General features: G+C 37.5%; 4 protein-coding genes, 1 non-coding gene and 3 pseudogenes across 9 annotated transcripts; 4 read left to right on the plus strand and 4 right to left on the minus strand.

Moving 5' to 3' along the window:
- The first annotated feature begins 127 nt into the window (after positions 1-127).
- Positions 128-3,307, plus strand: LOC104753043 (disease resistance protein RML1B-like; annotated as a pseudogene). Its single transcript, XR_015583544.1, has 3 exons — positions 128-670; positions 789-2,049; positions 2,162-3,307. The product of XR_015583544.1 is annotated as a disease resistance protein RML1B-like (transcript).
- Positions 3,287-7,094, plus strand: LOC104753042 (disease resistance protein RML1A-like; annotated as a pseudogene). The gene is made up of 4 exons (XR_015583540.1): positions 3,287-4,025; positions 4,116-5,217; positions 5,329-5,628; positions 5,722-7,094. The product of XR_015583540.1 is annotated as a disease resistance protein RML1A-like (transcript).
- A 364-nt stretch (positions 7,095-7,458) lies between these two features.
- On the plus strand, positions 7,459-8,726 carry LOC104753044 (uncharacterized). Its single transcript, XM_010475320.3, has 3 exons — positions 7,459-7,635; positions 8,013-8,231; positions 8,368-8,726. The coding sequence occupies exons 1-3, from the start codon at positions 7,540-7,542 to the stop codon at positions 8,440-8,442; spliced, it is 390 nt and encodes a 129-aa protein (XP_010473622.2). The 5' UTR covers positions 7,459-7,539; the 3' UTR covers positions 8,443-8,726.
- Positions 8,727-9,766: 1,040 nt separating this feature from the next.
- Positions 9,767-11,013, plus strand: LOC109129631 (disease resistance protein RML1B-like; annotated as a pseudogene).
- Positions 11,014-11,401: 388 nt separating this feature from the next.
- LOC104753045 (puromycin-sensitive aminopeptidase) lies at positions 11,402-18,861 on the minus strand. 2 transcript variants are annotated; one of them, XM_087489935.1, is made up of 33 exons: positions 18,187-18,861; positions 17,755-17,829; positions 17,561-17,605; positions 17,326-17,466; positions 17,161-17,236; positions 16,936-17,012; positions 16,637-16,753; positions 16,473-16,547; positions 16,278-16,385; positions 15,976-16,188; positions 15,827-15,888; positions 15,666-15,693; positions 15,495-15,581; positions 15,375-15,400; positions 15,138-15,201; positions 14,975-15,055; positions 14,842-14,889; positions 14,733-14,751; positions 14,586-14,590; positions 14,474-14,485; positions 14,339-14,395; positions 14,134-14,243; positions 13,969-14,049; positions 13,629-13,797; positions 13,302-13,450; positions 13,085-13,223; positions 12,848-12,994; positions 12,644-12,725; positions 12,382-12,557; positions 12,190-12,300; positions 11,995-12,111; positions 11,815-11,886; positions 11,402-11,632 (listed from the first exon to the last, which is right to left on the minus strand). In XM_087489935.1, exons 1-33 carry the CDS (start codon positions 18,262-18,264, stop codon positions 11,552-11,554), a joined length of 2,928 nt encoding a protein of 975 aa, XP_087346061.1. In that variant the 5' UTR covers positions 18,265-18,861; the 3' UTR covers positions 11,402-11,551. The 2 variants fall into 2 exon arrangements, 1 of the variants encoding a protein (XP_087346061.1); XR_015583549.1 differs by lacking the exons at positions 14,474-14,485; positions 14,586-14,590; positions 14,733-14,751; ... (15 more) ...; positions 17,755-17,829; positions 18,187-18,861 and having other exon boundaries at positions 12,186-12,300.
- A 183-nt stretch (positions 18,862-19,044) lies between these two features.
- LOC104753046 (uncharacterized) lies at positions 19,045-21,761 on the minus strand. The gene is made up of 9 exons (XM_010475322.3): positions 21,451-21,761; positions 21,258-21,341; positions 20,919-21,028; positions 20,742-20,792; positions 20,178-20,321; positions 19,988-20,077; positions 19,732-19,838; positions 19,408-19,495; positions 19,045-19,305 (listed from the first exon to the last, which is right to left on the minus strand). Exons 1-9 carry the CDS (start codon positions 21,560-21,562, stop codon positions 19,207-19,209), a joined length of 885 nt encoding a protein of 294 aa, XP_010473624.1. The 5' UTR covers positions 21,563-21,761; the 3' UTR covers positions 19,045-19,206.
- Positions 21,762-21,842: 81 nt separating this feature from the next.
- Positions 21,843-21,914, minus strand: TRNAT-UGU (transfer RNA threonine (anticodon UGU)). The gene has a single exon. It is a non-coding gene; the product is annotated as a tRNA-Thr (tRNA).
- A 141-nt stretch (positions 21,915-22,055) lies between these two features.
- Positions 22,056-23,803, minus strand: LOC104704001 (ubiquitin-conjugating enzyme E2 5). Of its 2 annotated transcripts, none has more exons than XR_015583548.1 (6): positions 23,606-23,769; positions 23,393-23,472; positions 22,934-23,048; positions 22,773-22,825; positions 22,551-22,687; positions 22,056-22,437 (listed from the first exon to the last, which is right to left on the minus strand). XR_015583548.1 is itself a non-coding variant. In XM_010420113.3 (6 exons), the coding sequence occupies exons 1-6, from the start codon at positions 23,647-23,649 to the stop codon at positions 22,298-22,300; spliced, it is 561 nt and encodes a 186-aa protein (XP_010418415.2). In that variant the 5' UTR covers positions 23,650-23,803; the 3' UTR covers positions 22,056-22,297. The 2 variants fall into 2 exon arrangements, 1 of the variants encoding a protein (XP_010418415.2); XM_010420113.3 differs by having other exon boundaries at positions 22,551-22,679; positions 23,606-23,803.
- Between the last annotated feature and the right edge of the window lie 188 nt (positions 23,804-23,991).

Genomic DNA, 23,991 nt, shown 5'->3' on the forward strand with positions numbered 1-23,991 from the left:
TAAAGTCTTGTATATTATTATTTTACAATTTTGAAGTTTCGTCTGTCACATTCATATAACGCGGTTGCCTAATTACGCGGAAGCTTCCTTTTTGTATTTCAGCTTCCCGAAATAACACATTCAAAGTAGTATCTGATTTTTTACCTATCTTCCATCTCGTTTATCCCATTTCCATCTATCTCAGCATGTCTCTCATGGCTTCTCTTTCTTCTTCTTTCAAGTCTCGCAACTACAAATTCAAAGTATTCTCAAGCTTCCACGGTCCCGACGTCCGTAAAACATTTCTCAGTCACTTGCGACAACAGTTTTAAGGCAACGGGATAGCTATGTTTGATGATGAAAAGATTAAGAGAGGCGGAGAACTCTCTCCTTCCCTCAAAAGAGCTATAAGAGAGTCTAAGATCTCGATCGTGATTCTCTCCCAAAAATATGCTTCGTCAAGCTGGTGTTTGGATGAACTGTTGGAGATATTGGATTCCAGAAGAGCTATGGGACAGATAGTGATGACCGTCTTCTATGGAGTGGAGCCATCCGATGTGCGGAAACAGACTGGAGATTTCGGGATCGCTTTTGATGAAACTTGTGCGAATAAGACGGACAAGGAAAGACAAGAATGGAGCAAAGCTTTGACTGATGTGAGCAACATTGCTGGAGAAGACTTCAAGAAATGGTTTGTCTTCAATCAATCTGTGTTTTAAATTTCTTACGTCTTATTAAGTGCTAATCAAATGCTGTCACTTTGGCTATTTGATTGAAATGGTGCTTTTCTTTTCTTTGTATTTTGTCAGGGATAATGAAGCGAACATGATCAAGAAGATTGCAAGGGATGTTTCTGATAAACTTAACGACACACCATCAAAGGATTTTGAAGACATGGTGGGACTTGAAGCTCACTTGAAGAATATACAGGCTTTGTTACATTTAGATAATGAAGATGAAGCTATGATAGTTGGTATCTCTGGTACTGCAGGCATCGGTAAGACTACCATTGCAAGAGCTTTGATGAGCCTACTCTCTCATAGGTTTCAGCTTACATGTTTTATGGACCTCAGTGGAAGCAATCATAGTGGTTTTCACGATTATGGACTGCAGTTGCGGTTACAAGAACAACTTCTTTCAGAGGTTTTGAATCAAGTTGGTACGAGGATATGCCATTTAGGAGTGTTACAACAAAGGCTAAGCGACCTGAGAGTGCTTATCATTCTTGATGATGTGAATGATGTAAAGCAATTAAAGGCTTTGGCTAAGGAAACTAATTGGTTTGGTCCTGGAAGTAAAATTGTAGTAACCACAGAAAACAAAGATCTCCTGCAGCAACGTGGCATCAACAATACGTACCATGTGGAATTGCCATCTGATGAAGAAGCTCTTGAAATCTTATGCCAATATGCTTTTGAACGAAGCTCTCCACCTCATGGTTTTAAGCAGCTTGCAACAAGAATGGCTTACCTATGTGGTTACCTCCCACTGGGTCTCTGTGTGATGGGTTCGACTATATTTGGGAAGAAGCAGGAAGAGTGGGAATGTGTAATGCAGAGGCTAGAAACTAATCCTGGTCGAGAAATCGATGACGTATTAAGAGTCAGCTATGAAAGGTTACATGAAAATGATCAAATGCTATTTCTCTACATTGCAGTTTTCTTCAACAACCGCGATTGCGATCTCGTGGAAGCCATGCTTGCTGATGATGGTAGCTGCGATGTCAAAAACTGGTTGGAAGTCCTAGTAAACAAATCTCTGATAGAGATAGATCCTGAGGGATACTTCAGCAGGTGGGGGGCATTGATCAAGCCAGTCGTAGTGATACACAAGTTACTACAACAAGTGGGTAAACAAGCCATTCGTAGACAGGAGCCTTGGAAACGGCAAATTGATACTGATAGAACAAGGCATATACCTGAGGAGATGGAGTTTCCACCACGTCTAAGGTTACTTGAGTGGTTGGCATACCCAAGCAAGTGTCTTCCTCGGACATTTAATCCAGAATATCTTGTCGAGCTCTATATGGGATGTAGCCCGCAGCTCGAGAAGCTGTGGGAAGGAAGGAAGGTTGGTGTTATATATATACAATAGACAGTAGTTAAGAAAACATTTAAAGTTTTTTTTTTTAATTCTCTTCAAAGTTTATATGATGCTTGTTCTCACTGTGTACAAAATTCAGGCCCTTAAGAATCTCAAGTATATGGATTTGTCTTGGTCCAAGAAATTGAAGGAGCTCCCGGATCTTTCAAACGCTACAAATCTGGAGAGATTGCGAGAGTTTGGTAGAGATTCCATCCACTTTTTCTCATCTTCATAAACTACAGGAGTTGAATATGCGCAATTGCATAAACTTACAAGACATACCACAACACATGAACTTGGCATCCCTTGAAGAAGTGGACATGACCGGATGCTCAAGATTGAGAAAATTTCCAGTTATTTCAACGCACATCAAAGATCTGTGCATGTCAGACAACCCAGAGTTAGACCAAGTAAACAAGATCCCGTCGTGGTACTGGTGTCGTCTTGAGAATCTCTAAATAAGCAGCAGCAGTGGAAATCTCAAGGGATTGACACGTCTCCCGAATAGTGTCAGACGTCTATCCCTAAATGGTTCTGGTATTGAAAGGATTCCAGATTGCGTCAAAGCTCTTCATCAGCTAGAAAAACTTTATATACGTGACTGCAGAAGACTCACGTCATTGCCAGAGCTCCCTAGTTCGCTCAAGTAGCTCAGGGCAGAAAATTGTGAATCACTGGAGACATTATTAAGCCCTTTTTATACACTCCAGAAGCGCGCCTCTATTTCATCAACTGCTTCAAACTGGGTGGAGAAGCACGGAGACATGACCTCAGGCATGGTCTGCGTCGTGATTTCCCCTAAAACCAAAGAAACCCCACAAAAATATATTATTCTTCCAAGCTGCTATGTCGCATCAACGGCAAGTGCCAGGAGTTCAGCATACTCGAAGCCTCCGCATGTCGAAGAGAGCATCTTTTCATATTTCACTCTGGCTTGCTATACATCGACCCCTCTGAAGCAGGCACGGAGACGATGGTGTTCGAATTCAACAGCAAAATCCACGGCTACGAGATCACTGAATGTGGTGTCAGGATCTTGATGCCACAAAGCATCAAAAATGATTTGATTGCCTATAGATGAAAACGAAGACCCTGCAATTGGCATAAGGATTACATATTCGCTACACTGGCCCGATTACCTATTCTCTGACGATTCCGATGAACAAAACAATCTCTTCGCCGTCGACCTCCGCGCATCGTCTCCTCTCCTCGGTTAGGCTTCAGGTACAACAATCTCAGTCTCAGGAGATGATAAATTGCAAAACCCTCTAATACAAATTGATAAACCGAAACCGGAAGGTAAAGTTCCGGTTTAATAACGCCAAGCTGGTTTAGTAACACAAATTAAACCATTAAATTATTGGGACTTCTCTTTCTCAAAGTCAAAATTTAAGAGTCAATGGTGAAGTACGCGTTTTCCAATTCCTCCATCGTTCATGATGTCTGTGAACTTCAACTTTACTCGCTACTCGAGTCTCTCTGTCTCTCATGGCTTCTTCTTCCTCTGCTTCGCCTCGCACCTGGGGATACCGCGTCTTCACGAGCTTCCACGGACCAGACGTCCGTAAAACTTTTCTCAGTCATTTACGCAAACAGTTTATGTGCAATGGGATTACGATGTTCGACGATCAAGGGATCGAGAGAGGCCAAACCATTTCCCCTGAACTCATACGAGGAATTAGGGAATCGAGGATCTCGATCGTAGTGCTCTCGAAAAACTACGCTTCATCCAGTTGGTGTTTGGATGAGCTGTTGCAGATTATGAAGTGCAAGGAAGATATTGGGCAAATAGTGATGACGGTCTTCTACGGAGTAGATCCATCTGATGTTCGCAAACAGACCGGAGATATCTGGAAAGTTTTCAAGAAAACTTGTGGTGGTAAAACGGAGGAGAAGAGGCGAAGATGGAGCCAAGCTCTCAACGATGTGGGTAACATAGCCGGAGAACACTTCCTAAACTGGTTAGTTTTGGAATCTGGTAAATTTTCATATTGAATCTGCAAATTCAAATTTCACATAAAGATTTGCTTTTTTTTTTCTTCTATTGTTAGGGATAATGAATCGAAGATGATTGGAAAAATTGCTAGAGATATTTCAAACAAACTGAACACTACAATCTCTAGAGATTTTGAAGGCATGGTGGGTCTTGAAACACACCTGGAGAAAATACAGTCTTTGTTACATTTAGATGATGAAGATGAAGCTATGTTTTTTGGAATCTGGGGTCCTGCAGGTATTGGTAAGACTACCATTGCTAAAGCTTTGCAGAACTTGCTGTCTGATAGGTTTCAGCTTACATGTTTCATGGAGAATGTTAGGGGAAGCTATAATAGCAGTCTTGACGAGTATGGTTTGAAGTCGCAGTTACAAGGGCAACTCCTTTCCAAGATTTTAAACCAAAATGATATGAGGATAGACCATTTTAGTGCAATACAGGAAAGGCTATGCGACCAAAAAGTGCTTATCATTCTTGATGATGTGGACCATCTGGAGCAACTTGAAGCTTTGGCTAATGAAACTTATTGGTTTGGTCTTGGGAGTAGGATTATCATAGCCACGGAAGATCAAGAAATTTTTGAGCAATGTGGTATCAAGAATACCTACTATGTGGATTTTCCAACTCCAAAAGAAGCTCGTGAGATCGTTTGTAGATATGCTTTTAGACAGAGCACTCCACAAGATGGTTTTGAATATCTTTCCGAAAGAGTAACAAAGCTTTGCAGCAACCTTCCATTGGGTCTCCAGGTCATGGGTTCATCTTTACGCGGAAAGAAAGAAGTTGACTGGGAAGATACACTGCATAGGCTAGAAAATAGCTTTTATCCAGTTGATCGAAAAATCGAGAGGGTACTAAGAGTTGGATATGACAGTTTACATGAGCAAGATCAATTGCTATTTCTCCTCATTGCATTCTTCTTCAACTACAAAGACGATGATCATGTGAAAGCAATGCTTGCTGATGATAACTTGAATGTCAGACTCAGTTTAAAAACCCTCGAGGATAAATCTCTTATACAAAGATCGACCGAAGGAAATATAGTGATGCACAAGTTACTACAACAAGTGGGAAGAAATGCGGTTAACCAAGAGACTTGGAAACGCAAAATCTTAATTGATGCTGATAAGATTCGTGATGTCCTCGAAACAGATTCTGTAAGTTCTTTTTCTTCTTATAAATATATCCCGTTAAATCTAGTCATATGCAAAAGACTCACAGAACCTAACCTTATTGTGCTAACTTTTATATCTTTTGGTACTGATCAGGGTTGTGCAAGTGTGATGGGCATATCTTTTAATGTTTCGGCAATCCCCAACGGCGTATATATAAGCGCAAAAGCTTTTCAAAATATGCGTAATCTTCGATTTCTAAGCATCTACGAGACAAGACGTGATATAAACCTTAGAGTGATTGTACCTGAGGACATGGATTTTCCAAATCGTTTAAGGTTTTTACATTGGGAGGTATATCCAGGAAAGTGTCTTCCTTCTACATTTAGGCCAGAATATCTTGTGGAACTCAACTTGCAAAATAACAAGCTAGAGACGCTTTGGGAAGGAATTCAGGTTGGTTTCGAATATTTGCTTAAATTTTGGATATTTGAAGTATGTACTTTCATATGTTGATGATCTTCTTTTGTTGTGTCGTTTTGTAACCAGCCTCTTACAAGTCTCAACAAGTTGGAATTGTGTGGGTCCTTGAGTTTGAAGGAACTCCCAGATCTTTCGAATGCTACAAATCTCAAGAGACTAGATATAACTGGTTGCTGGAGTTTGGTAGAGATTCCTTCATCTGTTGGAAATCTTCATAAACTAGAAGAGTTGGAGATGAATTTATGTTTACAGCTGCAAGTTGTTCCGACTCACTTCAACTTAGCATCTCTTAAATCACTCAGGATGTTGGGATGCTGGCAGTTGAGGCAATTTCCAGGTATTTCAACGAACATCACATCACTCATAATAGGAGACACAATGTTAGAAGCAATGCTTGAATCAATTAGGCTTTGGTCTCGCCTTGAGACTCTCAGTATATATGGCAGTGTCATTACATATAATTTTTCGGCAATAACGTCAATAGAGAGAACGGGCACAGATAGAGAGGATTCCTGATTGCATCAAAGATCTCCCTGTGTTAAAATCGCTTTACATAGGTGGCTGTCCAAAACTTGTATCACTGCCAGAGCTCCCTGGCTCACTCAGGAGACTAACAGTAGAAACTTGTGAATCACTCCAGACCGTATCTTTTTCTATTGACTCTCCAATTGTGGGTTTCATTTTTCCCAACTGCTTCAATTTGGGTGAAGAAGCACGGAAAGTGATGACACAGAAAGCAGGTCAGATGAGAGCATACTTACCAGGAAGGAAAGTACCTGCGGAGTTCTTGCACCGAGCTATAGGAAATTCCTTGACCATCCGTTCATCTTTCTGCTCCATATTTAGGATTTGCGTCGTGGTTTCTCCTACAGTAGAGATGAAAGAAGAATACGTTGCTTTACTGTGTCGCATACGCATAAACGGTTGCCCCAATGAGGATAACTTGTTTAAGGCACAGCTCCGTAAAGTCCAAGCGGAACATCTATATATGATACACATTGAGCTTCTTGAGGAAGACGGGTGGCTTGAACAGGATAACGAGGTGTTGTTCAAATTCATGACCTCATCCCAGGAGCTCGACATTATTGAATGTGGTATCCAGATATTGACAGACGAAACCAACAGAAACATATGCAGCACTGGATGCTATGAATCCAGACCAGAGGAAGAGTCTGTATATGACGATGAAAGTCTCTCTGATAGGAGCAATGAGTTTGATGCACCCAAAGTAATCATCTTTGAGGATTTTGCTAAGTTTCTCTCTTTAATTTTTTGTTTTCCTTTTAAATAAATAAACATTAACACTTTGACAGTGTGATTCTGTTGCATTAAAACTAGCTCTTGACATCAACAGATTCTATTGTATTATAGCCATTGATTTGAGAACCAATATTCTATTGTTTGGATATTTCAAAAAAATAAAGAAAATTAATGACCAACAGATTCTTCTTTTGAGCTATAGGATTTGATCAATCATATTTGTTTTGAATATCCGTTATAGCTCTAGGATTTTATTGCACGAAAATTTTGGTCGTAGGTTAATATTTTAAATTTCCGAAAGCTAAACATGATTAGAAGATAAAAGAAAAAAAAAATTACTCTGAAAAAGATTTGTAAAACATGATTAGAAGATATTTAGGTCTCTTAGTTATTTATTATAGACTTGGTCTTGGATTTGTAGTTATAAAAAATAATAAGTTGATTTCGTAATTTGTCGAAAGCTTGGGGTTTATATTACAAATTAATGAATCCACCGACTTCGCCCTAAGCATTAACTATATATATATATATATATATATAAGTAGCGTCAAATCCGCCGTTAGCCTTCGTGATTGCATATTGTCATATTGATCACCGTGACAAATCAGAGAGGAGAAGAGAATAATGGCTAGCAGAACTCTGAGGTATCGTGAAGCGTTACCCGATGAATATGAAAGAACCTCCGATTTCCTAACCTGCGCTTCTTGCGGCGTGCGAGTGGTAGATTCCTTGTCTTTCACGTCTGAAACAATCTTTGTTTTTCGTTATTTTTATTTTTATTTTTGTGTTTCAATTGCTCATGAAGAAGATTTTCAGATCTCTATCTCTTATTTAGTCTCTTGCTCGTTATTGTTCTGTTTGGAGTGATTAACTTGGTAAATAATCAATCTTCTAGGTTTAGGATTAATTCGTCGGAGCTTTTTTTGGTGTGAAATAAGAGGAGAAGTAGTGAGGTCGTCTTGGTTAGTTATGTAAAACATTAACATAGCAGGTTATAATAAATAATGAGTTGGAAAGTCATTATAGCGGCTGATTTTGATAGCTTGTATTGCTAATTATATTAGCCTAGTGATATTGATTGTTATTCTTATATGCAGATCGGATTTGTAGTGGATAATGAATCTGATCAAGATAGTTTGAACCAACAAGGCACTGTGGCTCCTAGTGGTTTACTATCACAGCAGCAGAATCGACTCTCAGCTATGGACCTTGGCGCAGTCATTTCAACCCAAGAGCTTGGTGGTTCAAGCACCAGTGGGAGCAACGAAGCATCTTCTTCGTCCAATATTCCAATCATCTGCATATATTGCCGAGAGGTAGCTTCCTGTCTTGTTCTTTTTTTGGCGTTTTGGAAGAGGATCTTGCTTGTTGATGTTCTGTTTTGAGTTTTTAACTTGGTTCTGATAGCTTGTATCCAAGTCTAGTTATATTGGTTGTTATTCTTTTATGCAGACCGGGGCTGCAGCTGATACAGTGATACTATTCGGAGACGACCAAGACCAATCATACGGGATGGTCCTTTGGTGAGAGAAAGGGATCTTAGAGAATGGGAACTTAGACGCGCCAAGTGTCCATTCCCCATCGGCTGGGCAAGTCTGTTGCCAGCTGGTGTCCATTCCCCAGCCAGAACATAAATACTCAATGAAGCTAGATGCCAAGAGACCAAACTTGCTAGCTCTATCTACTTAATTATAACAAATCTTAATTATGCATAAAGGATGGAAAGACGCTAGTTTTAGTGTTTTAGATTTTCATGGTCTCTCTATAACTCTTTTTAATATTTAATATCCACCTCTTTTTATAGGACCAAACTTCATATTAATTTTGTTTTTCTACATAAATGAAAGAGTAAATACAGTATATACAAAATCATCTATTCACGAAAAAAGGAAATAAAGACAGCTTTCTTAGATTGTTACTCCCTCAGTATATACAAAATCATCTATTCACTAAAAAAGAAAATAAAGACAGCTTTCTTAGTCAGCTTTTTTTTTTTTTTTTTTTTCAGTTTAGTTGTAAAAATTAAATCCTTTAGAATTCTAATAGTCAAACCAATGTATAATACATTGATCTAATTTTTTAATTTGTGTGCAAAGCTCAGCTCTAGAACGACAAGTAAAGAAAAACAGAGAGTACTATACCTTTGTTCAATGTTCAATCCGATTTGCAAATATAAGATTCATTAAATCACCATGATTATTTAATGCAAGATAAATAATGGTAAATATAGGATAAATGCATAATTAAAAACAAAAAAAAAAATCAAAGCAAGTCAAAGTAAAGATGAAAGCTTTTTGATGCAAAGATGATGATGATGAATGGATTAAGGGTATGGTTTTCATGAGTAAAGTACATCAAAGGTTGCAACAATCTTCCCTTGAAGGAAGAAAAAACAAAGCATAAATCTAGTAGATTAAGGTCCTTAGCCTAATATTAGCCACTTCCATGGTCAAATCTCTTTCACTAAACAAGATTGATCAATTAGAGTTCTCACGGTGATCAATATGCAACCATCAACATTTATAACTATTAAAACCTGATTGTAAATTAATACACAATAAATTACTAGAGTAATAACTTTACTTAACTCTAATTTCACTACACGAAAATATGCCGGTTGTGACCGAAAAATTAGTTCCAAAATGCTCACAAAGTCACTGTTTGAAACTAATTCGGGACTGTAGTTTAAAGCGGTCGTTAATTTTTTTTATCACAAATACTAATGGTCGCAAAACGGGCACTAATTTGCGACCACTTGTTGACGCTAAATAACGTCGTATATAAGCGACCAATTTGCAACATTTATGTTCGCTGACAGAGACTGCTTGGATGTCAAATACGGGTTGAAAATCCTTGAAAACAGATCTCTCATAGAAATAGAGATATCTAGATATGGGGATCGAATAGCGATGCACAAGTTACTGCAACAAGTTGGTAGAAATATCGCTCATAAAGAAGAACCTTGGAAACAATGGATCTTAACAGATGCTCCAGAGATTTGTGATGTCCTCGAACATGACACAGTAAGTTCTTTCTCGTGTACTATTTTTCATATTATTCGTTCATGAATACTATCATTTAAACTTGGGACATATTGGTTTTAGGGTACTAGAGCTATGTCCGGCATATCATTTGATATATCTGATATTGATGAAGTATATCTATAAGAAAAGAAGCTTTTAAAAGAATGCCTAATCTTCGATTCCTCAAAGTCTACAAAAGTAGAGATGATGGGAATGATATAATGCATGTACCTGATGGGATAGAGTTTCCGCGTCGTCTAAGGTTACTAAATTGGGAGGAGTACCCAAGCAAGAGTCTTCCTCCGACATTTAATACAGAACATCTTGTCGGACTCTATTTGCGAGAAAGCCAACTTGAGAAGCTATGGGAAGGAATCGAGGTTGGTGTTGTGCTATAAATATATGAATATATATGTCATTTTCTCTTCAAGTATGCTCATTCTCTCTCTCTCTCTCTCTCTCTTAGTGCCTTAAGAATCTCAAGGAGATGGATCTGTCTAAGTCTAAGAATTTGAAGGAACTCCCGGATGTTTCAAATGCTACGAATATAGAGAGATTGTTACTGAAGGATTGCAAGAGTTTGGTAGAGATCCCATCATCGTTTTCACATCTTCATAAACTAGAGAGGTTGGATACAAGTGGATGCATAAACCTACAAGTCATTCCAGCTCAGATGAACTTGGCATCCCTTGAATGGGTCCATATGAGAGGATGCTCAAGATTGAGAAAATTTCCAATTATTTCAACGCACATCAAAGATCTGATTGTATCAAACAACACAAAGTTAGAAAATGTGTCGGCATCAATTGCCTCGTGTTGTCGTCTTCAGACTCTCGATATGAGCTACGGTGACAAGCTCAAGGGAATAACACATCTCCCTACTAGTTTAACAAATATGTCGCATCAACGGCAAGGACAAGAAGTTGATCATAGATTCATAGGCGATGCCTCCAAATTTTGAAGGGAACATCTAGTTATATTTCACTCCTTGTCCTTGCCATTACGTATCGACCCCTCTGAAGCATGCAGAGAGATGGTGGTGGTATTCGAATTCAGCAGCAAATACCGACTAGACTTCGACATTATTGAATGTGGTGTCAAGATCTTGACCCCACAAAACATCAAAAGGGATTACGACCTAGTGTTTGAAGACGACGACAATGACGTACAAATGGAGTAATAAGTGACTCCGAAGATAATGTCGTCTAGATCTTGACGGACGAAACCGACGGAAGCAACAATGGAGGATCTGGCAATAGCCACACGTGTTCACCAGAATCTGAATCTGAGGAAGAAGACGACGATGACGAGGGCTACAAAGAAAATGTTTTTAGCTAAATAATTTGGCATGTAACTAAGCTAATCGAAGAAAATGTTTCCTCTTGTTTAGTTCTAGCCTACAGTATATAGTTAGTGTTTTACTAAACGTACCCTGCGTTCAATAAAGAAAATTAACGCAAGCATTTATTGTAATAATAGTAAAACTCATAAGCAGAGGCAAAACAATCTGTGATTGTTTTAATATAATCCCACTGCTAATTTCAGTAGCTAAAATAAAATATAGTTACGAGTACAGGAAGAAGCGTCTTTTAAAGGATTCTTAAAGGTGTCTCTCAAGCAGCCAAACTCTTTGAGGCTATCTCAAAGACATTCTCAGACAACCCATTTGCAGACATTATCATCTCCAATTGTGCCTGCAAACACAAACACAACAGCTTTTAATCTAGTGATCTTCTCAGGCTATCAGACGAATCATGGTTGACGATTTCAATCAGCAAAAAGACTGGACAAATAGGTTGAATGAGGCAAAAAGAACCATGAAATGCTTCAGTGGAAATTCTAGACTTGTTTTGCATTTATCTACCGGACAATTTACCTTGGCTAGGCCCTGACGGGTTTCATCGTACCGCTTCCACCTCGAAAAGGCAGACACCATACGAGAAGCAACCTATTCAGATCAATGAAAAAGTAAATCGTTAAGCTTGCTGTTGTTGCCAAGAAGATAGTTACATTAGGTAAGCAACTGCAAAGAGACCAGATATTTTGGGACTCTAACCTGAGGGTTCAATTTGTCTAACTGGACAACAATGTCACCCAAGAACTTGTAACCTGATCCATCCTTGGCATGGAAATTCACTGGGGAACCGCAGAACCCTCCAATAAGCGAGTAAACCTGAAAGATTTTTATTGGTTTCATCGTAAGCATAGAACTGTGAAAAGTTGTGAGATGAGGGTTTCATAATTCACTTGCCTTGTTTGGGTTGCGCAGATCAAAAGCTGGGTGATCCAAAAGCTTCTTGACGTTCTCTACATTGCCAGGAATGTCGGATGTTGATTGAAGGAGGAACCATTTATTAACAACCTGAGATCAGAAACCGATAAATTTTAGTACTGCATATTCCTGGAAGTGGAAGAGAGTAACTTATGATTTTTAAATCCATACCAAGTAATCGTGCTGCCACTTGTTATAGAAGTCCGCAAGAATGTCGTCACGGGTTTTACCAGGGATCTGGGCAAGAGCTGCCAAAGCAGCAAATTGGTCGGTCAAATTGGTGGCCATCTTGTATTCATTCAGTGCAAGTTCCACATAAGCTGGATCCTCGAGAGATGCAAGATAAGCTGGAGTATTTCAACAAAGCAAAAGGTAGTGAAGTAAGTGACTAAGAGTATCTCCTTCTATTGAAGAACGGCTATGGAAAACAAACCTAGAGCTGTGTTCTTCAAAGCACGCCTCGCCATGTTTGTGTGGTCAAAGACATAAGCTTCTGTGCTCCTGTTTTTCTCGACCTGCACAAAAACAATTAAAAAAGATTCAGTTAATAAGCAGAGAACAATGTTATATGAAAACAGGAACTGCCTTTTAGTCCTTAATCCCGAAAGATACGGTATGCAGAGAGAAGAAGACATACTATCTTTAGAAGCTCGGCTTTAAGTTCAGATGCAAGCTGCTTTCTTACAAACTTTCTAACAGCATGAACAGCATCAGGATCCGCCACAGCCATCATGTCCATTATCTCTCCCTCCCCAGGCAATGTTATCGCTTTGGCTATAAATTCCTACACAATAGATACAGATACAGATTTGAAAGTCCTATCCTACACTAATATGTATAACTACGCGGGAGATAAGGGAAGGTAGAGCCATACCTTGTCCAAGCTTGAGTCAGAAAGCACACTGCCGAGACCTTGCACAAATTTTGGGTTTAGAACCAACGGTTTATTTTGCTGGAAATCAGAAACTAAGTTCAACATCAGCTTCCTTGCCAGAACTTGACCAGCCTCCCACCTAAAATACAACAAAATGAATAATCGTATTGGGGGAAGAGGATACAGAAGAACTAATATGTTGTAGAAAGGTACATACCGATTGAATTCATCTGAATCATGAGCTAGGAGGAAGAACAAGTCATCATTAGAGAGATCAGTATCAACACGAACTGGGGCACTGAATCCCCTAAATAGGGACGGAACAGGTTTTTCTGATATATCAGAAAACACAAACTCTTCTTCTTTCTGTACATTTAACAAAACATAAAGCCAGGAAAAGATAGATGAGAAGATCAGGGCAAAAGGTATAATGAACTAAAAACACTGGATGTCAGACAAGAGCGGAGGGTAATGCAATCTAGAATATATACATTACAAAAAGATCACATAAAGGACTGGTTTAAAGAAGGAAATCTCAGCTAACCTTAGTCACTCGAAGTATTGTGCTGCTGCTTGAAATGGTCTGCACTGTACCATCATGATGAACAGAGGAAAGTGTAATGTCTTTCCCACTCGAGTCCAGAAGACCAACAACCACTGGAATAAATGTAGGCTCTTTTGTTGGCTGGCCTGGAGTCGGAGGTATCTCCTGACTGGGAAAGTGATCAATCACAAAGAAACACAATGTGTCAACAACAAATTCAATATAGGTAAAATCCATAAAGGTTCAATTTCAAAGACAGGGCATAAGTTTGGCGTATTAAAAATAAAGTTTTGTGCGAATCAGGAAGAAAAAATAGAATTAGACATGAGAAGAACCAAACCTGAATTTTAAAGAGAAAGTACGAGCTTCAGCATCATAAGAGGAGACCACTTTGACAACTGGCGTTCCAGCTTGAGAGTACCTATGATGTTGTATATGGTAATATCCTTAAGAAGTATGAGAAACAAAAATTCACAAGAAATTCCACAATAATAATCTGACTAACCATTGCAAGAAATTAGCAAAATCTGCATTGTTTGCATCACGCATAGCAGCAAAGAAGTCTTCACAAGTCACTGCTTGCTCATCATGTCTTTCAAAGTAGAGATCAATTCCCTGTAACATATGAACAAATAGAGATGATCAGAACATGTTACATGAATATCTCGCCACTATATCCACACAAAAAACAAGTAGCTTTGGAAAGCAACCTTTCGGAACCCCTGACTTCCTAGTAGAGTTTTGTACATCCTGACAACCTCAGCTCCCTAGGAAAACATTATAAAAGTCAACTAGGGTTTCTTGCTTACTACAAATAACAAAACACAATAGCTAAAGAGCTAAACCTTTTCATAAACCTGAAACAACAACAGAAATCAAATATTTGTGTTAGAACAAATATGTAAGGGGTTGATAGGAAATGGAAATATGAATAAAAAGGAATTCTCAAATCCCTACCGTCACTGAGAGAGTAGGTAATGGCCAGAGATGTAATGCAGGTTCGAGAAGGTTACAAAAGCAGAAGCACGTTAGATTGGAACACAATGCTGAGATTAACATAATAAAATCTTTTAATGGAATTCTTTATTGTGAAGAGAAACTTGCCTGTGTAGAAGTTGTCCATCTGCCAGAGAAAGGAAAAGAGCCATATTTAGAAACACTTATAATATCAAGTCCATTAACACTTCCAACGCAAAATAAGATAATCTCTGACCTTGATGTATGAATGTGGACGAACTGGATGTGCCATAGGACCACCATCCTGATAAATTAGAGGACAGATAATTTGGCATGAGAAGATAAAACAATCCCATGAATAGGCCTCAAAGGAGTACAAAATAAGATACCTGCGGAAATTGATAGATCCGAAGCTTTGAAACATCAGCAATGCGCTTGACAGTTCGGCTTCCCATGTCAGATGAAAACTCCTGTATAGATTTTGCAAATTTATATCATTAGATAAGAAAAATTACCATAACCATCTTCGAATAGCAAAAGGATAAAATATACCTGGTCACGGAAGACAGTAAGTCCTTCCTTTAGACTGAGCTGGAACCAGTCACGGCATGTCACCCTGTTTTTACAAGTAGACTTTTAGTCATATATTAGGCCACATACAAACAACGTTTCTTTTCTGAAATATACTGCACAGACAAGCATCTATCTTATACCACACAAACAAAATTAGAAGATTCAATAAGAAAGAATTAATCAATTGTAGCAAAGGGAAGGAGAGATGAGGCTAACCTGTTCCCTGTCCAGTTGTGAAAGTACTGCACAAAGAACACAATGAAAGATGTGTTTATTGAGAATTAACTAAACATCAGGAAAAGAATTCAATTAACAACATATCATATTATAACGTACCTCATGACCAATGACACCCAAAATAGCAGCGTAATCTGCATCTGTTGCAGTTTCTGGAGATGCTAGGACAAGCTTGGAATTAAATATCTGTAAAATAGAAGCTCATGGATCACCATCAAAATATAATATATTTTAAAGTACATCAGTTCTTATAAAGCAAGGAAAGGTTACATTCAAACTCTTGTTTTCCATGGCTCCCCTGAAAATCGAGCAAAAATCAATCAGTTTGTCTGGTATGACAATAAAAAAAAAGCTAAAAGACACAGACGTTGAGCTCTATGTTTTGGATTGAAGATATTAGCAAATGGACAGAAACCACCATTTGGTCATACATGTTAAAATCTGGAACGGCGACAATGTTGAAGAGATCCAGATCATACTCAAGGCCGAACACCTAGTGGACAAAGGGTACACACAAATAAATAATCAGATTCAGTAGTAACAAGTAACAACGACAATTGAAAACAATGCAAGTGCTTACATCCTCATCCCACTTCATGGCCGCCTTAAGGGAATACATAGCATGGGCAGTCTTTGGTACATCTTCTGCAGGAGTCCAGATTTTTAGGGAAACCTGCCTACCAGAGCGTGTGGTAAATGTATCATCTCTGCTCACTAGCTGTCCAGCCACCAAAGCAAATAGATAGCACGGTTTCTTGAATGGATCCTCCCATAAGGCATAGTGCCGTCCACCCTACATTTCAAAGAACAATTATGCTTTCAACAAACACCAAGCCGAGAAGACACTTGGTAAACAAGAAAAGAAGGCACTATTTTGCTAACCTCTATCTCTCCTTGAGAAATGAGGTTTCCATTGGACAATAACACAGGATAAAGTGTCTTGTCAGCCTCCACACGACAAGTGTACTTTGCCATTATATCAGGGCGATCCTGTCATAGCAGAATAAAAATACAATGTAAGAACATCATTTTGTACTGTATGAACACCAGTCATCTTATCAAGAAGTCACAATCAACCTGGTAAAATGTAATTTTGCGGAAACCTTCTGCTTCGCACTGTGTGCAAAAATTCCCAGAAGACTTGTAAAGCCCCTAAACAGAAGAAAACTAAAAAAGTTAGAAGAGATCGTATCCAATTTACATCATTGAGAGTTTAAAAAGATAAAGAAAAATAAGTTCACCTCAAGTGAAGTATTCTTGTGGGGGTATATCTCAGTATCAATTTCCAAAACAAAGGACTCCTCAGCTGGAAGCGAAGGAAGAGTGAGATGACGAGAGTCCAACTGGTAATCCCCTTCCTAGCCAAGGTGAACAACATATGTAAAGAGATACCAAGTAAATAGAGGAAACAGAGTTACTGATATATAAATCAACTGAGTTGCTTGTCACAGAGAAGAGTCTATCATATATAGTATTAAGAATAAAAGAGTGAGCCAGGAGATAAAAATGTTTTCCAAAAGGACAAGTATTGAATGGGTACCTTTAGAAGTTTCCCCTCAATCTTGACTGAAAGTAGCTTCAAGTCATGTCCATCCAAGACCAATGCAGCGGAAGATCCTGGCCAATAAGATACTTGTTCAGATGTGATGTGAAAAAAGAGAGCAAAAATCCACCCTAAAGCTATGCAAACAGGGCATGCAAAAGAAAACTCAACATGAATGTTTACAGAAACTAAAAAAAACAGCAATGTACTAGACTGTTGTACCTTTAACTCGAGGGGAAACCTTGATTTTAGAGCTAACAATTGTTTTATCTTCACCTAGAGAGAAGCTCAGATCCACCTAAACAAACAAACAAAAAAGCTTAAAAATACCAACAAAATGATCCTAGTCATATACTCAATTTGGAATTTTAAAGATGGCTGGCATACAGTTTCAAAGTAGTAATCAGGCTTAGTGTAATCCTTGAGAAAAAATTCTTTTGGTGCATCCATTTTGGATTCTTCAGCTTTATCCGGAACTGATTCTGTAGCAACAGAACAAATCAACCTCCTGCTGTTTTGCTTCGGTCTCTGACATATGAAACAGAATATACATTTAATCTAAACCCAGTACTAACTAATAAATTTTGGGTATTAATCATATGGAAAGGATAGAGTATTTTACATCAACGGAATGAGGTAGAAACCGATTCTTCCTCAAACAAATGGCCTGAAACAAAAAGAATTACAGTAAAGATCATTCTCTGTTTCAAATACCGTGACACTTGACAGAAGAAAGAAAGAATAACAGTAACCATCATTCTCTATTTTAAATTGTGTGGTACTTGATAGAAGAAACAAAAAAAAAAAACACAAAACCTCGGAAGTAAGAAACGGTCTGTATTGAGTAAGCCTCTCTGCTGAACTACGAAGACAACTGCTTCTAACAGGAACCTGTAAGAGAGAGTATAAAAGCGAATGAATACAAACTAAGGAAAAGAGAACGTTACTACAAAATAAGGATACACATAAAGCAGTGATATAAATCGAAATGGTTTGGTAAAAGAAAACAGAAGTCATTACAAGAATCAAGAACAATTTATTAATCCTACAAAAAGGTTTGAATACACAAGCGAACTCAAAGTAACAAAAACATACAATTCGAACAGAAAAATTCAAGTTAATATATTTTTCATTCCAATAGTTCAGAATCGAATACAAGTTTACAATCTACAAAAGTGTATCAATCAGTTTCTTATAACTGAACAACAACAAAAAAAAAAAAAAAAGAGAGGTTAAAAGGGTAATCACAGGAGCATGAGAGAGCAAACCCAGAAGATTGAACCTCGCCAGAGATGAACTTCGACAAGGAATTATAAATCTAGCCATTACAAAAGAAGACCCAAGAATTCCTAAATTCCTAAATAGCGCTAACAATTAAATTAAATTAAAAAAAAAAAAAAATACACCTCCTTAGATGCGTTCTAAATTCTCCAAACTATAAACCCTAGATGAGATAACTCTCTCTACTCTCGTCACTACACAGAGCGGTAAGTTAGGGCTATGGCCGTGTTTATAAAGATGTGTGTGTTAAGTAAAAAGGATAGAATTTAAATGAAAAAATTATGGCCAAGAAAATTAGATATAATAAACACACACACACAAAAAAAAAAAAAAAAAACAAATAATTAAACAAAATTAAGAATTCGATTTCGCGATTACGACTGAGAGATCAAATCTGGGAAGATCCATCGGAGTAAGGAAGACGAAGAAGTAAGTAAATTAATTACCAAAGAGATCCGATGATCAGATGATGAAAGAGGCACAACTGAATACTATGAGAAGACGGAACCTGGGGGGACTGATATTTATAATATTAATAACACGCTGTAAGATATTTTTTTTTATCCCGAAAAAAAAATTAACACGATAATGATACTTCTATTTATTTATTTGAAGTTTTTGAACACAAACAAATGACATTTTGAGTTTATCCATTTTCCAACACTTTTATCACTTCGATGACTGTTGCTCAGAATACTTTTTGTTTGAATTCGCAAATTACAAAAAAAAAAAAAAAAAAAACAATAAAACTCTAATTTTTATCACCAATTTTTATCATGATGACACGTGCAACAGTCTACACATTATAAGATAGAACTACTACTATTTTTAAGACAAAGAAATCGTTATATTGAAAAAGGTTACAACAAAATTATCGCAATTCTCTCTCTCTTAAGGACACAAAAATATTTTATCAGCTTTTCCAACAAAATGATATAGGTGAAACAGAATTGAAATAAAGATTCCGAGCGGCGCCATTTTATAGCATCATTCACCGATGAACTGGCGTTTTTTAGCAGTATTCATGTACGGTCTAATGACCCATTCGATCTCTGCTTCATTTTGTTCCACGGTTCCTAATTTCACCTGCAAACAAGAATTGCATCACCAAGAAACAGCATTGTCATTAAGAAACTTGATTCATTGTTTGATGATAACAGTTTTGATTCGGTTAAGCTGAATGCATACCTGGTATAGCCGCAACTCAAACCGAGGACCGATTTCTTTAAGCTCAATTGATTTTGGACCTCCCTCTCCTTTATCGTAGACATGATTCCTACATAATACACCCACACGAAGTTTTTAAAAAAAACCGGAAAAAAAAAAATCAAACATAATCTCTATATGTTCTATATACAAATGCTTTATTGCATGGTGTTTTTAATGTGCTTCACCAAGAGGAACAGAATCAGATTACCAAATATCAACTTAAGCCTTAGTAGGCTTTGAAAACTACAACTGATGTCACCGATTAAAATTAGTAAAATCTGATCGTTGTGAAGAAAATTTTACCTGAATGAAATATAATCAGATTGATTAGCAAAAGTAACTATACGTCTTGCATCCGGTTTTGGAGCAGGGAATATATGTTTTAAGATGTTTCCAACTCTTTTCCCCATCTGCCAAACATAAGGAAATCAAATCGGAAAATATGTTAACATTAAAATGAAAAAACCAGAACGATCAATCTTATGAGATGCACCGCAGCTTGATGGTTTCCAATACTAAATTGCAGTAAGAACGAAGTGAATTGGTTCTACGAATGTACCTGAGTTGTAAAGTTGTTAAAAATGAGATGAGGATATTGCTCAGGCATGTGTCCAATGGCTTTCTTGTCTTGAATATCATGTCTTGTTACCTAAACAGAAGGTATTCTGGGATTAATTAAAAAAGGCTAAACCACGAGTTGGAAAGAAGAAGGATTTGGAAAAGAATCAGATCTTCAAAGAGTTACTTACCACATTAAGTAGTCCAAAGTATGCAGTTGGTCCAAATGGGAGATGAGAGATAATGAGACCATCAGGCACACCACGGTGCTCATGAACCAGTATAACATCAGTAAAATCATGCGAACGAGCAGTTTCAATGATCTCAGAAATGACCTACAAAGAAAGAAGTGGGCAAAACTTCGGTATTATTATCCCAATGCTACATAGAGAAGTCTTGTGAAGTATAAAAGTCACTACAACTCCAGCTTAGTGATGGTTACTATCAGTCACACTCCTAATTCGATTTCCAATAAAGGTTTGGACTACCTCAGCTACACGTTAAAATTATGGAATCTGGCCTACGTTGCCAATAGTTTGACTATGATCTAATACAAGTACAGGCAAATGCGATTATAAAAGCCAGGAACTGGCCCTAAGGGAGCTAATACGGTAATACCAATAACATTTAGCTTAACAACATCAAATAAGAAACCACAAGTAGCCACCAATTGGATAACAAAACCAGGTTACAGAAAAAGAGGAGTAGATAATTCCAAATGGATTAAAGTACAGAAGACAGAACAACACACATACCTGACCACCACGATTTATTCTCTGAGAGTTAGGAAATACAAACTTCAATTCCTGCAACAGACACCACAAAATAAAAAGTCCATTAATCAAAGGGAAAGCACAAATCACTAGCAAGAAATTTAAAACAAACCAGACAACAATGTCAGCATCTAATCAACGACCGAAACTAAACTATACCTTTGTGAATCGGATTAGTGGAGCACTTGGATTCCTAGACGTTGTCAACAAAATCTTTGGATCATTCTCCGTAGCATTTGCATATTCATCATCAATATGACTCCGGGGAACTATTTACAACATTGATTAGAAAAATAACCATCAGCTGTTACTACCACAAACCATTCATAGCTCTATATAGACAAAAGTTTAAGTACCAATATGACAAGAGCACAGAACAAGTAGAATTTACATAACTACGCTTCACCTAGACATTGTAATTCAAATGTAAGAGCATACAACATATCAATTAATCAAACCAATCGGAAAAAAAAAAAAACCATCTTTCAAGATTCTTACCAGCTGTGTTTTGGTCTTCAAGATCAATTTCTTGTCGAAGCTTCGCCTCTTCGTTTCGGAGCTCAGTAGGAATCGGCTTTCCTTCTGTTAAACCAATAAACCCAAATCATAAGGGTGGTGAAAAATATAAATCGAATCAATGATTATTTCAATCAGAATACGGAATAAAAGATATATATATCTATATGAAGACCTTGGAGAGCTTCTCTAATCTTCCGCTTCTTCTCATAGAGCTGACGCTCATCACCTTCCAAATTTTTCCTGTAGAGATACTCCTTTCTTAACCTAACGTTTCTGCGCAACATCTTGATTCGTCGTGAGTGATTGAGAGAGCGAGGGGCTACGAACGAACTTGTTTGATAGTGGTGGTGACGTATTTAGGGTTTTAGGAATAGGGTTTCGGGAGAAGCAGGAAGAAGAAGGAGGCGACTGAAGGATAACAAAAGTGTTGAGTAACTTTAAAAAACGGCAAGGTGTTTGTCCCTGAAAACGTGAAACGGGGATAACAAGCTATCTTGGCCCGCTTATTATATGGGCCTTAAAGCAGGCCGACGATTGACAAAATTAGTGAAACTTGCAAAAAGGTGCCCTCACGCAGGATCGAACTACGGACCTTCAGTTTACAAGACTGACGCTCTACCACTGAGCTATAAGGGCAATTCTATCCAATATTATACTATTAATTATATATTTTAATCATTAAATTTGTCGGTGACAACAATTTCAGGAGGACAGGTTAACTTTGACATTGCTTAAGAAGTTAACTAAAACAAAGTGACCACAATCACGAGACAGAAGTGCCCAATAAACATGAAGATTAAAGGAGCTTCAATAATTTACATTAAACGACGACCATTGTAAAGAAACAAAGTAAACGACAAGAGAAGGAAAGATTCATTTTACAGTCCAATTGAAGATGGAACCTTGAAACATTCACTGATTATTCATATACATACAAAGTCACCAGCTTCTTTTTCATTCCCCTGGTTTAGCCATCTATTAAATCCGGCTACATGATTCATACCAAGACCAAATGCGGATTAAGGATCGAGTTTACCGGCGATTGCAACATCATCTTCATCATCACCGTCTGAGGCATATTCGTCTTCTTCACTCATTTCATCATCACTAGACATTTCCTCATCGTCCTCTCTTGGCTTTGCGTATTTCTCACAATACTCTGAAACCGCGCAAGAAGATAAGAAAATGGATAGGCTTTTTGTACTATCTGAATCAAGAACCTAAGCAACTCAAAAAATCAGATATAACAAGAGATGAAAAATATCTTACTACCTTTAACCCTCTGTTCATAGGTAGGACGATCACGCATCATCAACGCAGCTGCTTCTCCATTCAATGGATCTGACGGATTCGGGTACAGAAGAAGTTGAGGAAGAAACGTCTCGAACACATTCACCAGGTCTGAATAACTAAATCAAATAAACAATAAACATAACAAGAATAACAATAATAAGCCCAATCCAAAACTGTTCTGTGATATTGTTATGATCATACCGAACATCGGGCTCCAGGTCTGGTTAATGACATCTAAACAAACAGAACCCGACCTGCACAAGACCACAAAACCAAGAAGCATAAAAAAAAAATCAAGATTTGGAAAAGGAACATAATAATCATTACACAAACATTTCTGCTGATTCGATTGGTGAACTAACATTTCATCGACATTCGGGTGGTATATTTTGGTAATGAAACCAACAGATGGAGATTTGTAAGGATAAGCATCAGGGAGTTCGACTCTTATCTTCCACACACCTCCCTCATAGATACCTGTCCATAACCCCAAACACACAAAAGTTAACAAATTTACTCCATATAAACAAATTCTCAATATTTCACAGAACCAAACCTCCATGACTTCATAATAATCAAAGTTAATACTAATAAGTTGAAATTGACGAAATACAAACGATGCAAAAGCCTATAATCATCATCAACAAGAAATAACAGAACTAAATCTCTATGATTTATCAACAAAGTTAACACTAATAAAGTTGCAGATGTACAACAAATCTGCAGTTAAGAATCAACTAAATTCTTTAAAAGTGAAACCAGATTAAAACACAAACAAAACAGGAGATCAACGAATCAGAGACGAACTGAGTGAAACTTACTGTCTTTGGGTCCATTGAATTCGACAAAGAACTCTTGCATGCCATCATTGATCATCTCCACCTTGTAGTCACTCATCATCCTAAACTCACATCCATCCATCCATCAATCAACAACAAGAAGAAAAAAAACTCGAATAAAAAATCACCAAACAAAAAAAACCCGATCTCGAAATCAAGAATAAACCGATTAAATAGAAGAAAACAAATTTTTACAGTTTCATCAAATCCATTTCTCTACGCTTGCTCGGCGAAGACATGGCTTCTCTCTTCTCTTCTTTTTCTGAGTTTTTTTTTCTTTTTTTTTTTTTGTGCTTTGTGGGGAAATCGAGTGGGGAGATAAGCCGAGAAAGAAAGAATACTTATTTTATTAGTGACACATTCAATAAATATTAAATATATATATATATATACTGTATAAGTTAATTTTATAGATAAAATTGTAGTATTTATGTATAGTACAATTAATGTTTTCTATAAAGGTTTGTAATTATAGGTTTATTACATTCATTAATATATAATCAGGGATTTAGCTAAAATGATCTCTAAAGTAGATTTCTTTTTTGGTGCAAATTAAACCATTTCAAAGCTCTCTCTATGTA

The sequence above is a fragment of the Camelina sativa genome, chromosome 16 (genome assembly GCF_030686135.1).
Source record: "Camelina sativa cultivar CO46 ecotype springtype chromosome 16, ASM3068613v1".
NCBI classification, from domain to species: Eukaryota; Viridiplantae; Streptophyta; class Magnoliopsida; order Brassicales; family Brassicaceae; genus Camelina; species Camelina sativa.

Bases quoted from the DNA above. Each gene is read 5' to 3' on its own strand.
- LOC104753044 (XM_010475320.3), top strand. From the start codon at position 7,540: ATGGCTAGCAGAACTCTGAGGTATCGTGAAGCGTTACCCGATGAATAT. The intron at 7,636-8,012 runs GTAGATTCCTTG...TCTTATATGCAG, and splicing joins CTTCTTGCGGCGTGCGAGTG to ATCGGATTTGTAGTGGATAA. The intron at 8,232-8,367 runs GTAGCTTCCTGT...TCTTTTATGCAG, and splicing joins TCTGCATATATTGCCGAGAG to ACCGGGGCTGCAGCTGATAC.
- LOC104704001 (XM_010420113.3), bottom strand. From the start codon at position 23,649: ATGTCTTCGCCGAGCAAGCGTAGAGAAATGGATTTGATGAAACT. The intron at 23,473-23,605 runs GTAAAAATTTGT...ATGTGAGTTTAG, and splicing joins GAAATGGATTTGATGAAACT to GATGATGAGTGACTACAAGG. The intron at 23,049-23,392 runs GTAAGTTTCACT...GGTTATGGACAG, and splicing joins ATTCAATGGACCCAAAGACA to GTATCTATGAGGGAGGTGTG.
- LOC104753045 (XM_087489935.1), bottom strand. From the start codon at position 18,264: ATGGCTAGATTTATAATTCCTTGTCGAAGTTCATCTCTGGCGAGGTTC. The intron at 15,694-15,826 runs GTATGACCAAAT...CTCGATTTTCAG, and splicing joins GCCGTTCCAGATTTTAACAT to GGGAGCCATGGAAAACAAGA. The intron at 12,558-12,643 runs GTTTGTTTTCCA...GAAATACTCCAG, and splicing joins TTTGAAGAACACAGCTCTAG to CTTATCTTGCATCTCTCGAG.
- LOC104753046 (XM_010475322.3), bottom strand. From the start codon at position 21,562: ATGTTGCGCAGAAACGTTAGGTTAAGAAAGGAGTATCTCTACAGGAAA. The intron at 21,342-21,450 runs GTCTTCATATAG...TTGGTTTAACAG, and splicing joins GATTAGAGAAGCTCTCCAAG to AAGGAAAGCCGATTCCTACT. The intron at 19,496-19,731 runs GTAAAATTTTCT...TGTATTATGTAG, and splicing joins TCTGATTATATTTCATTCAG to GAATCATGTCTACGATAAAG.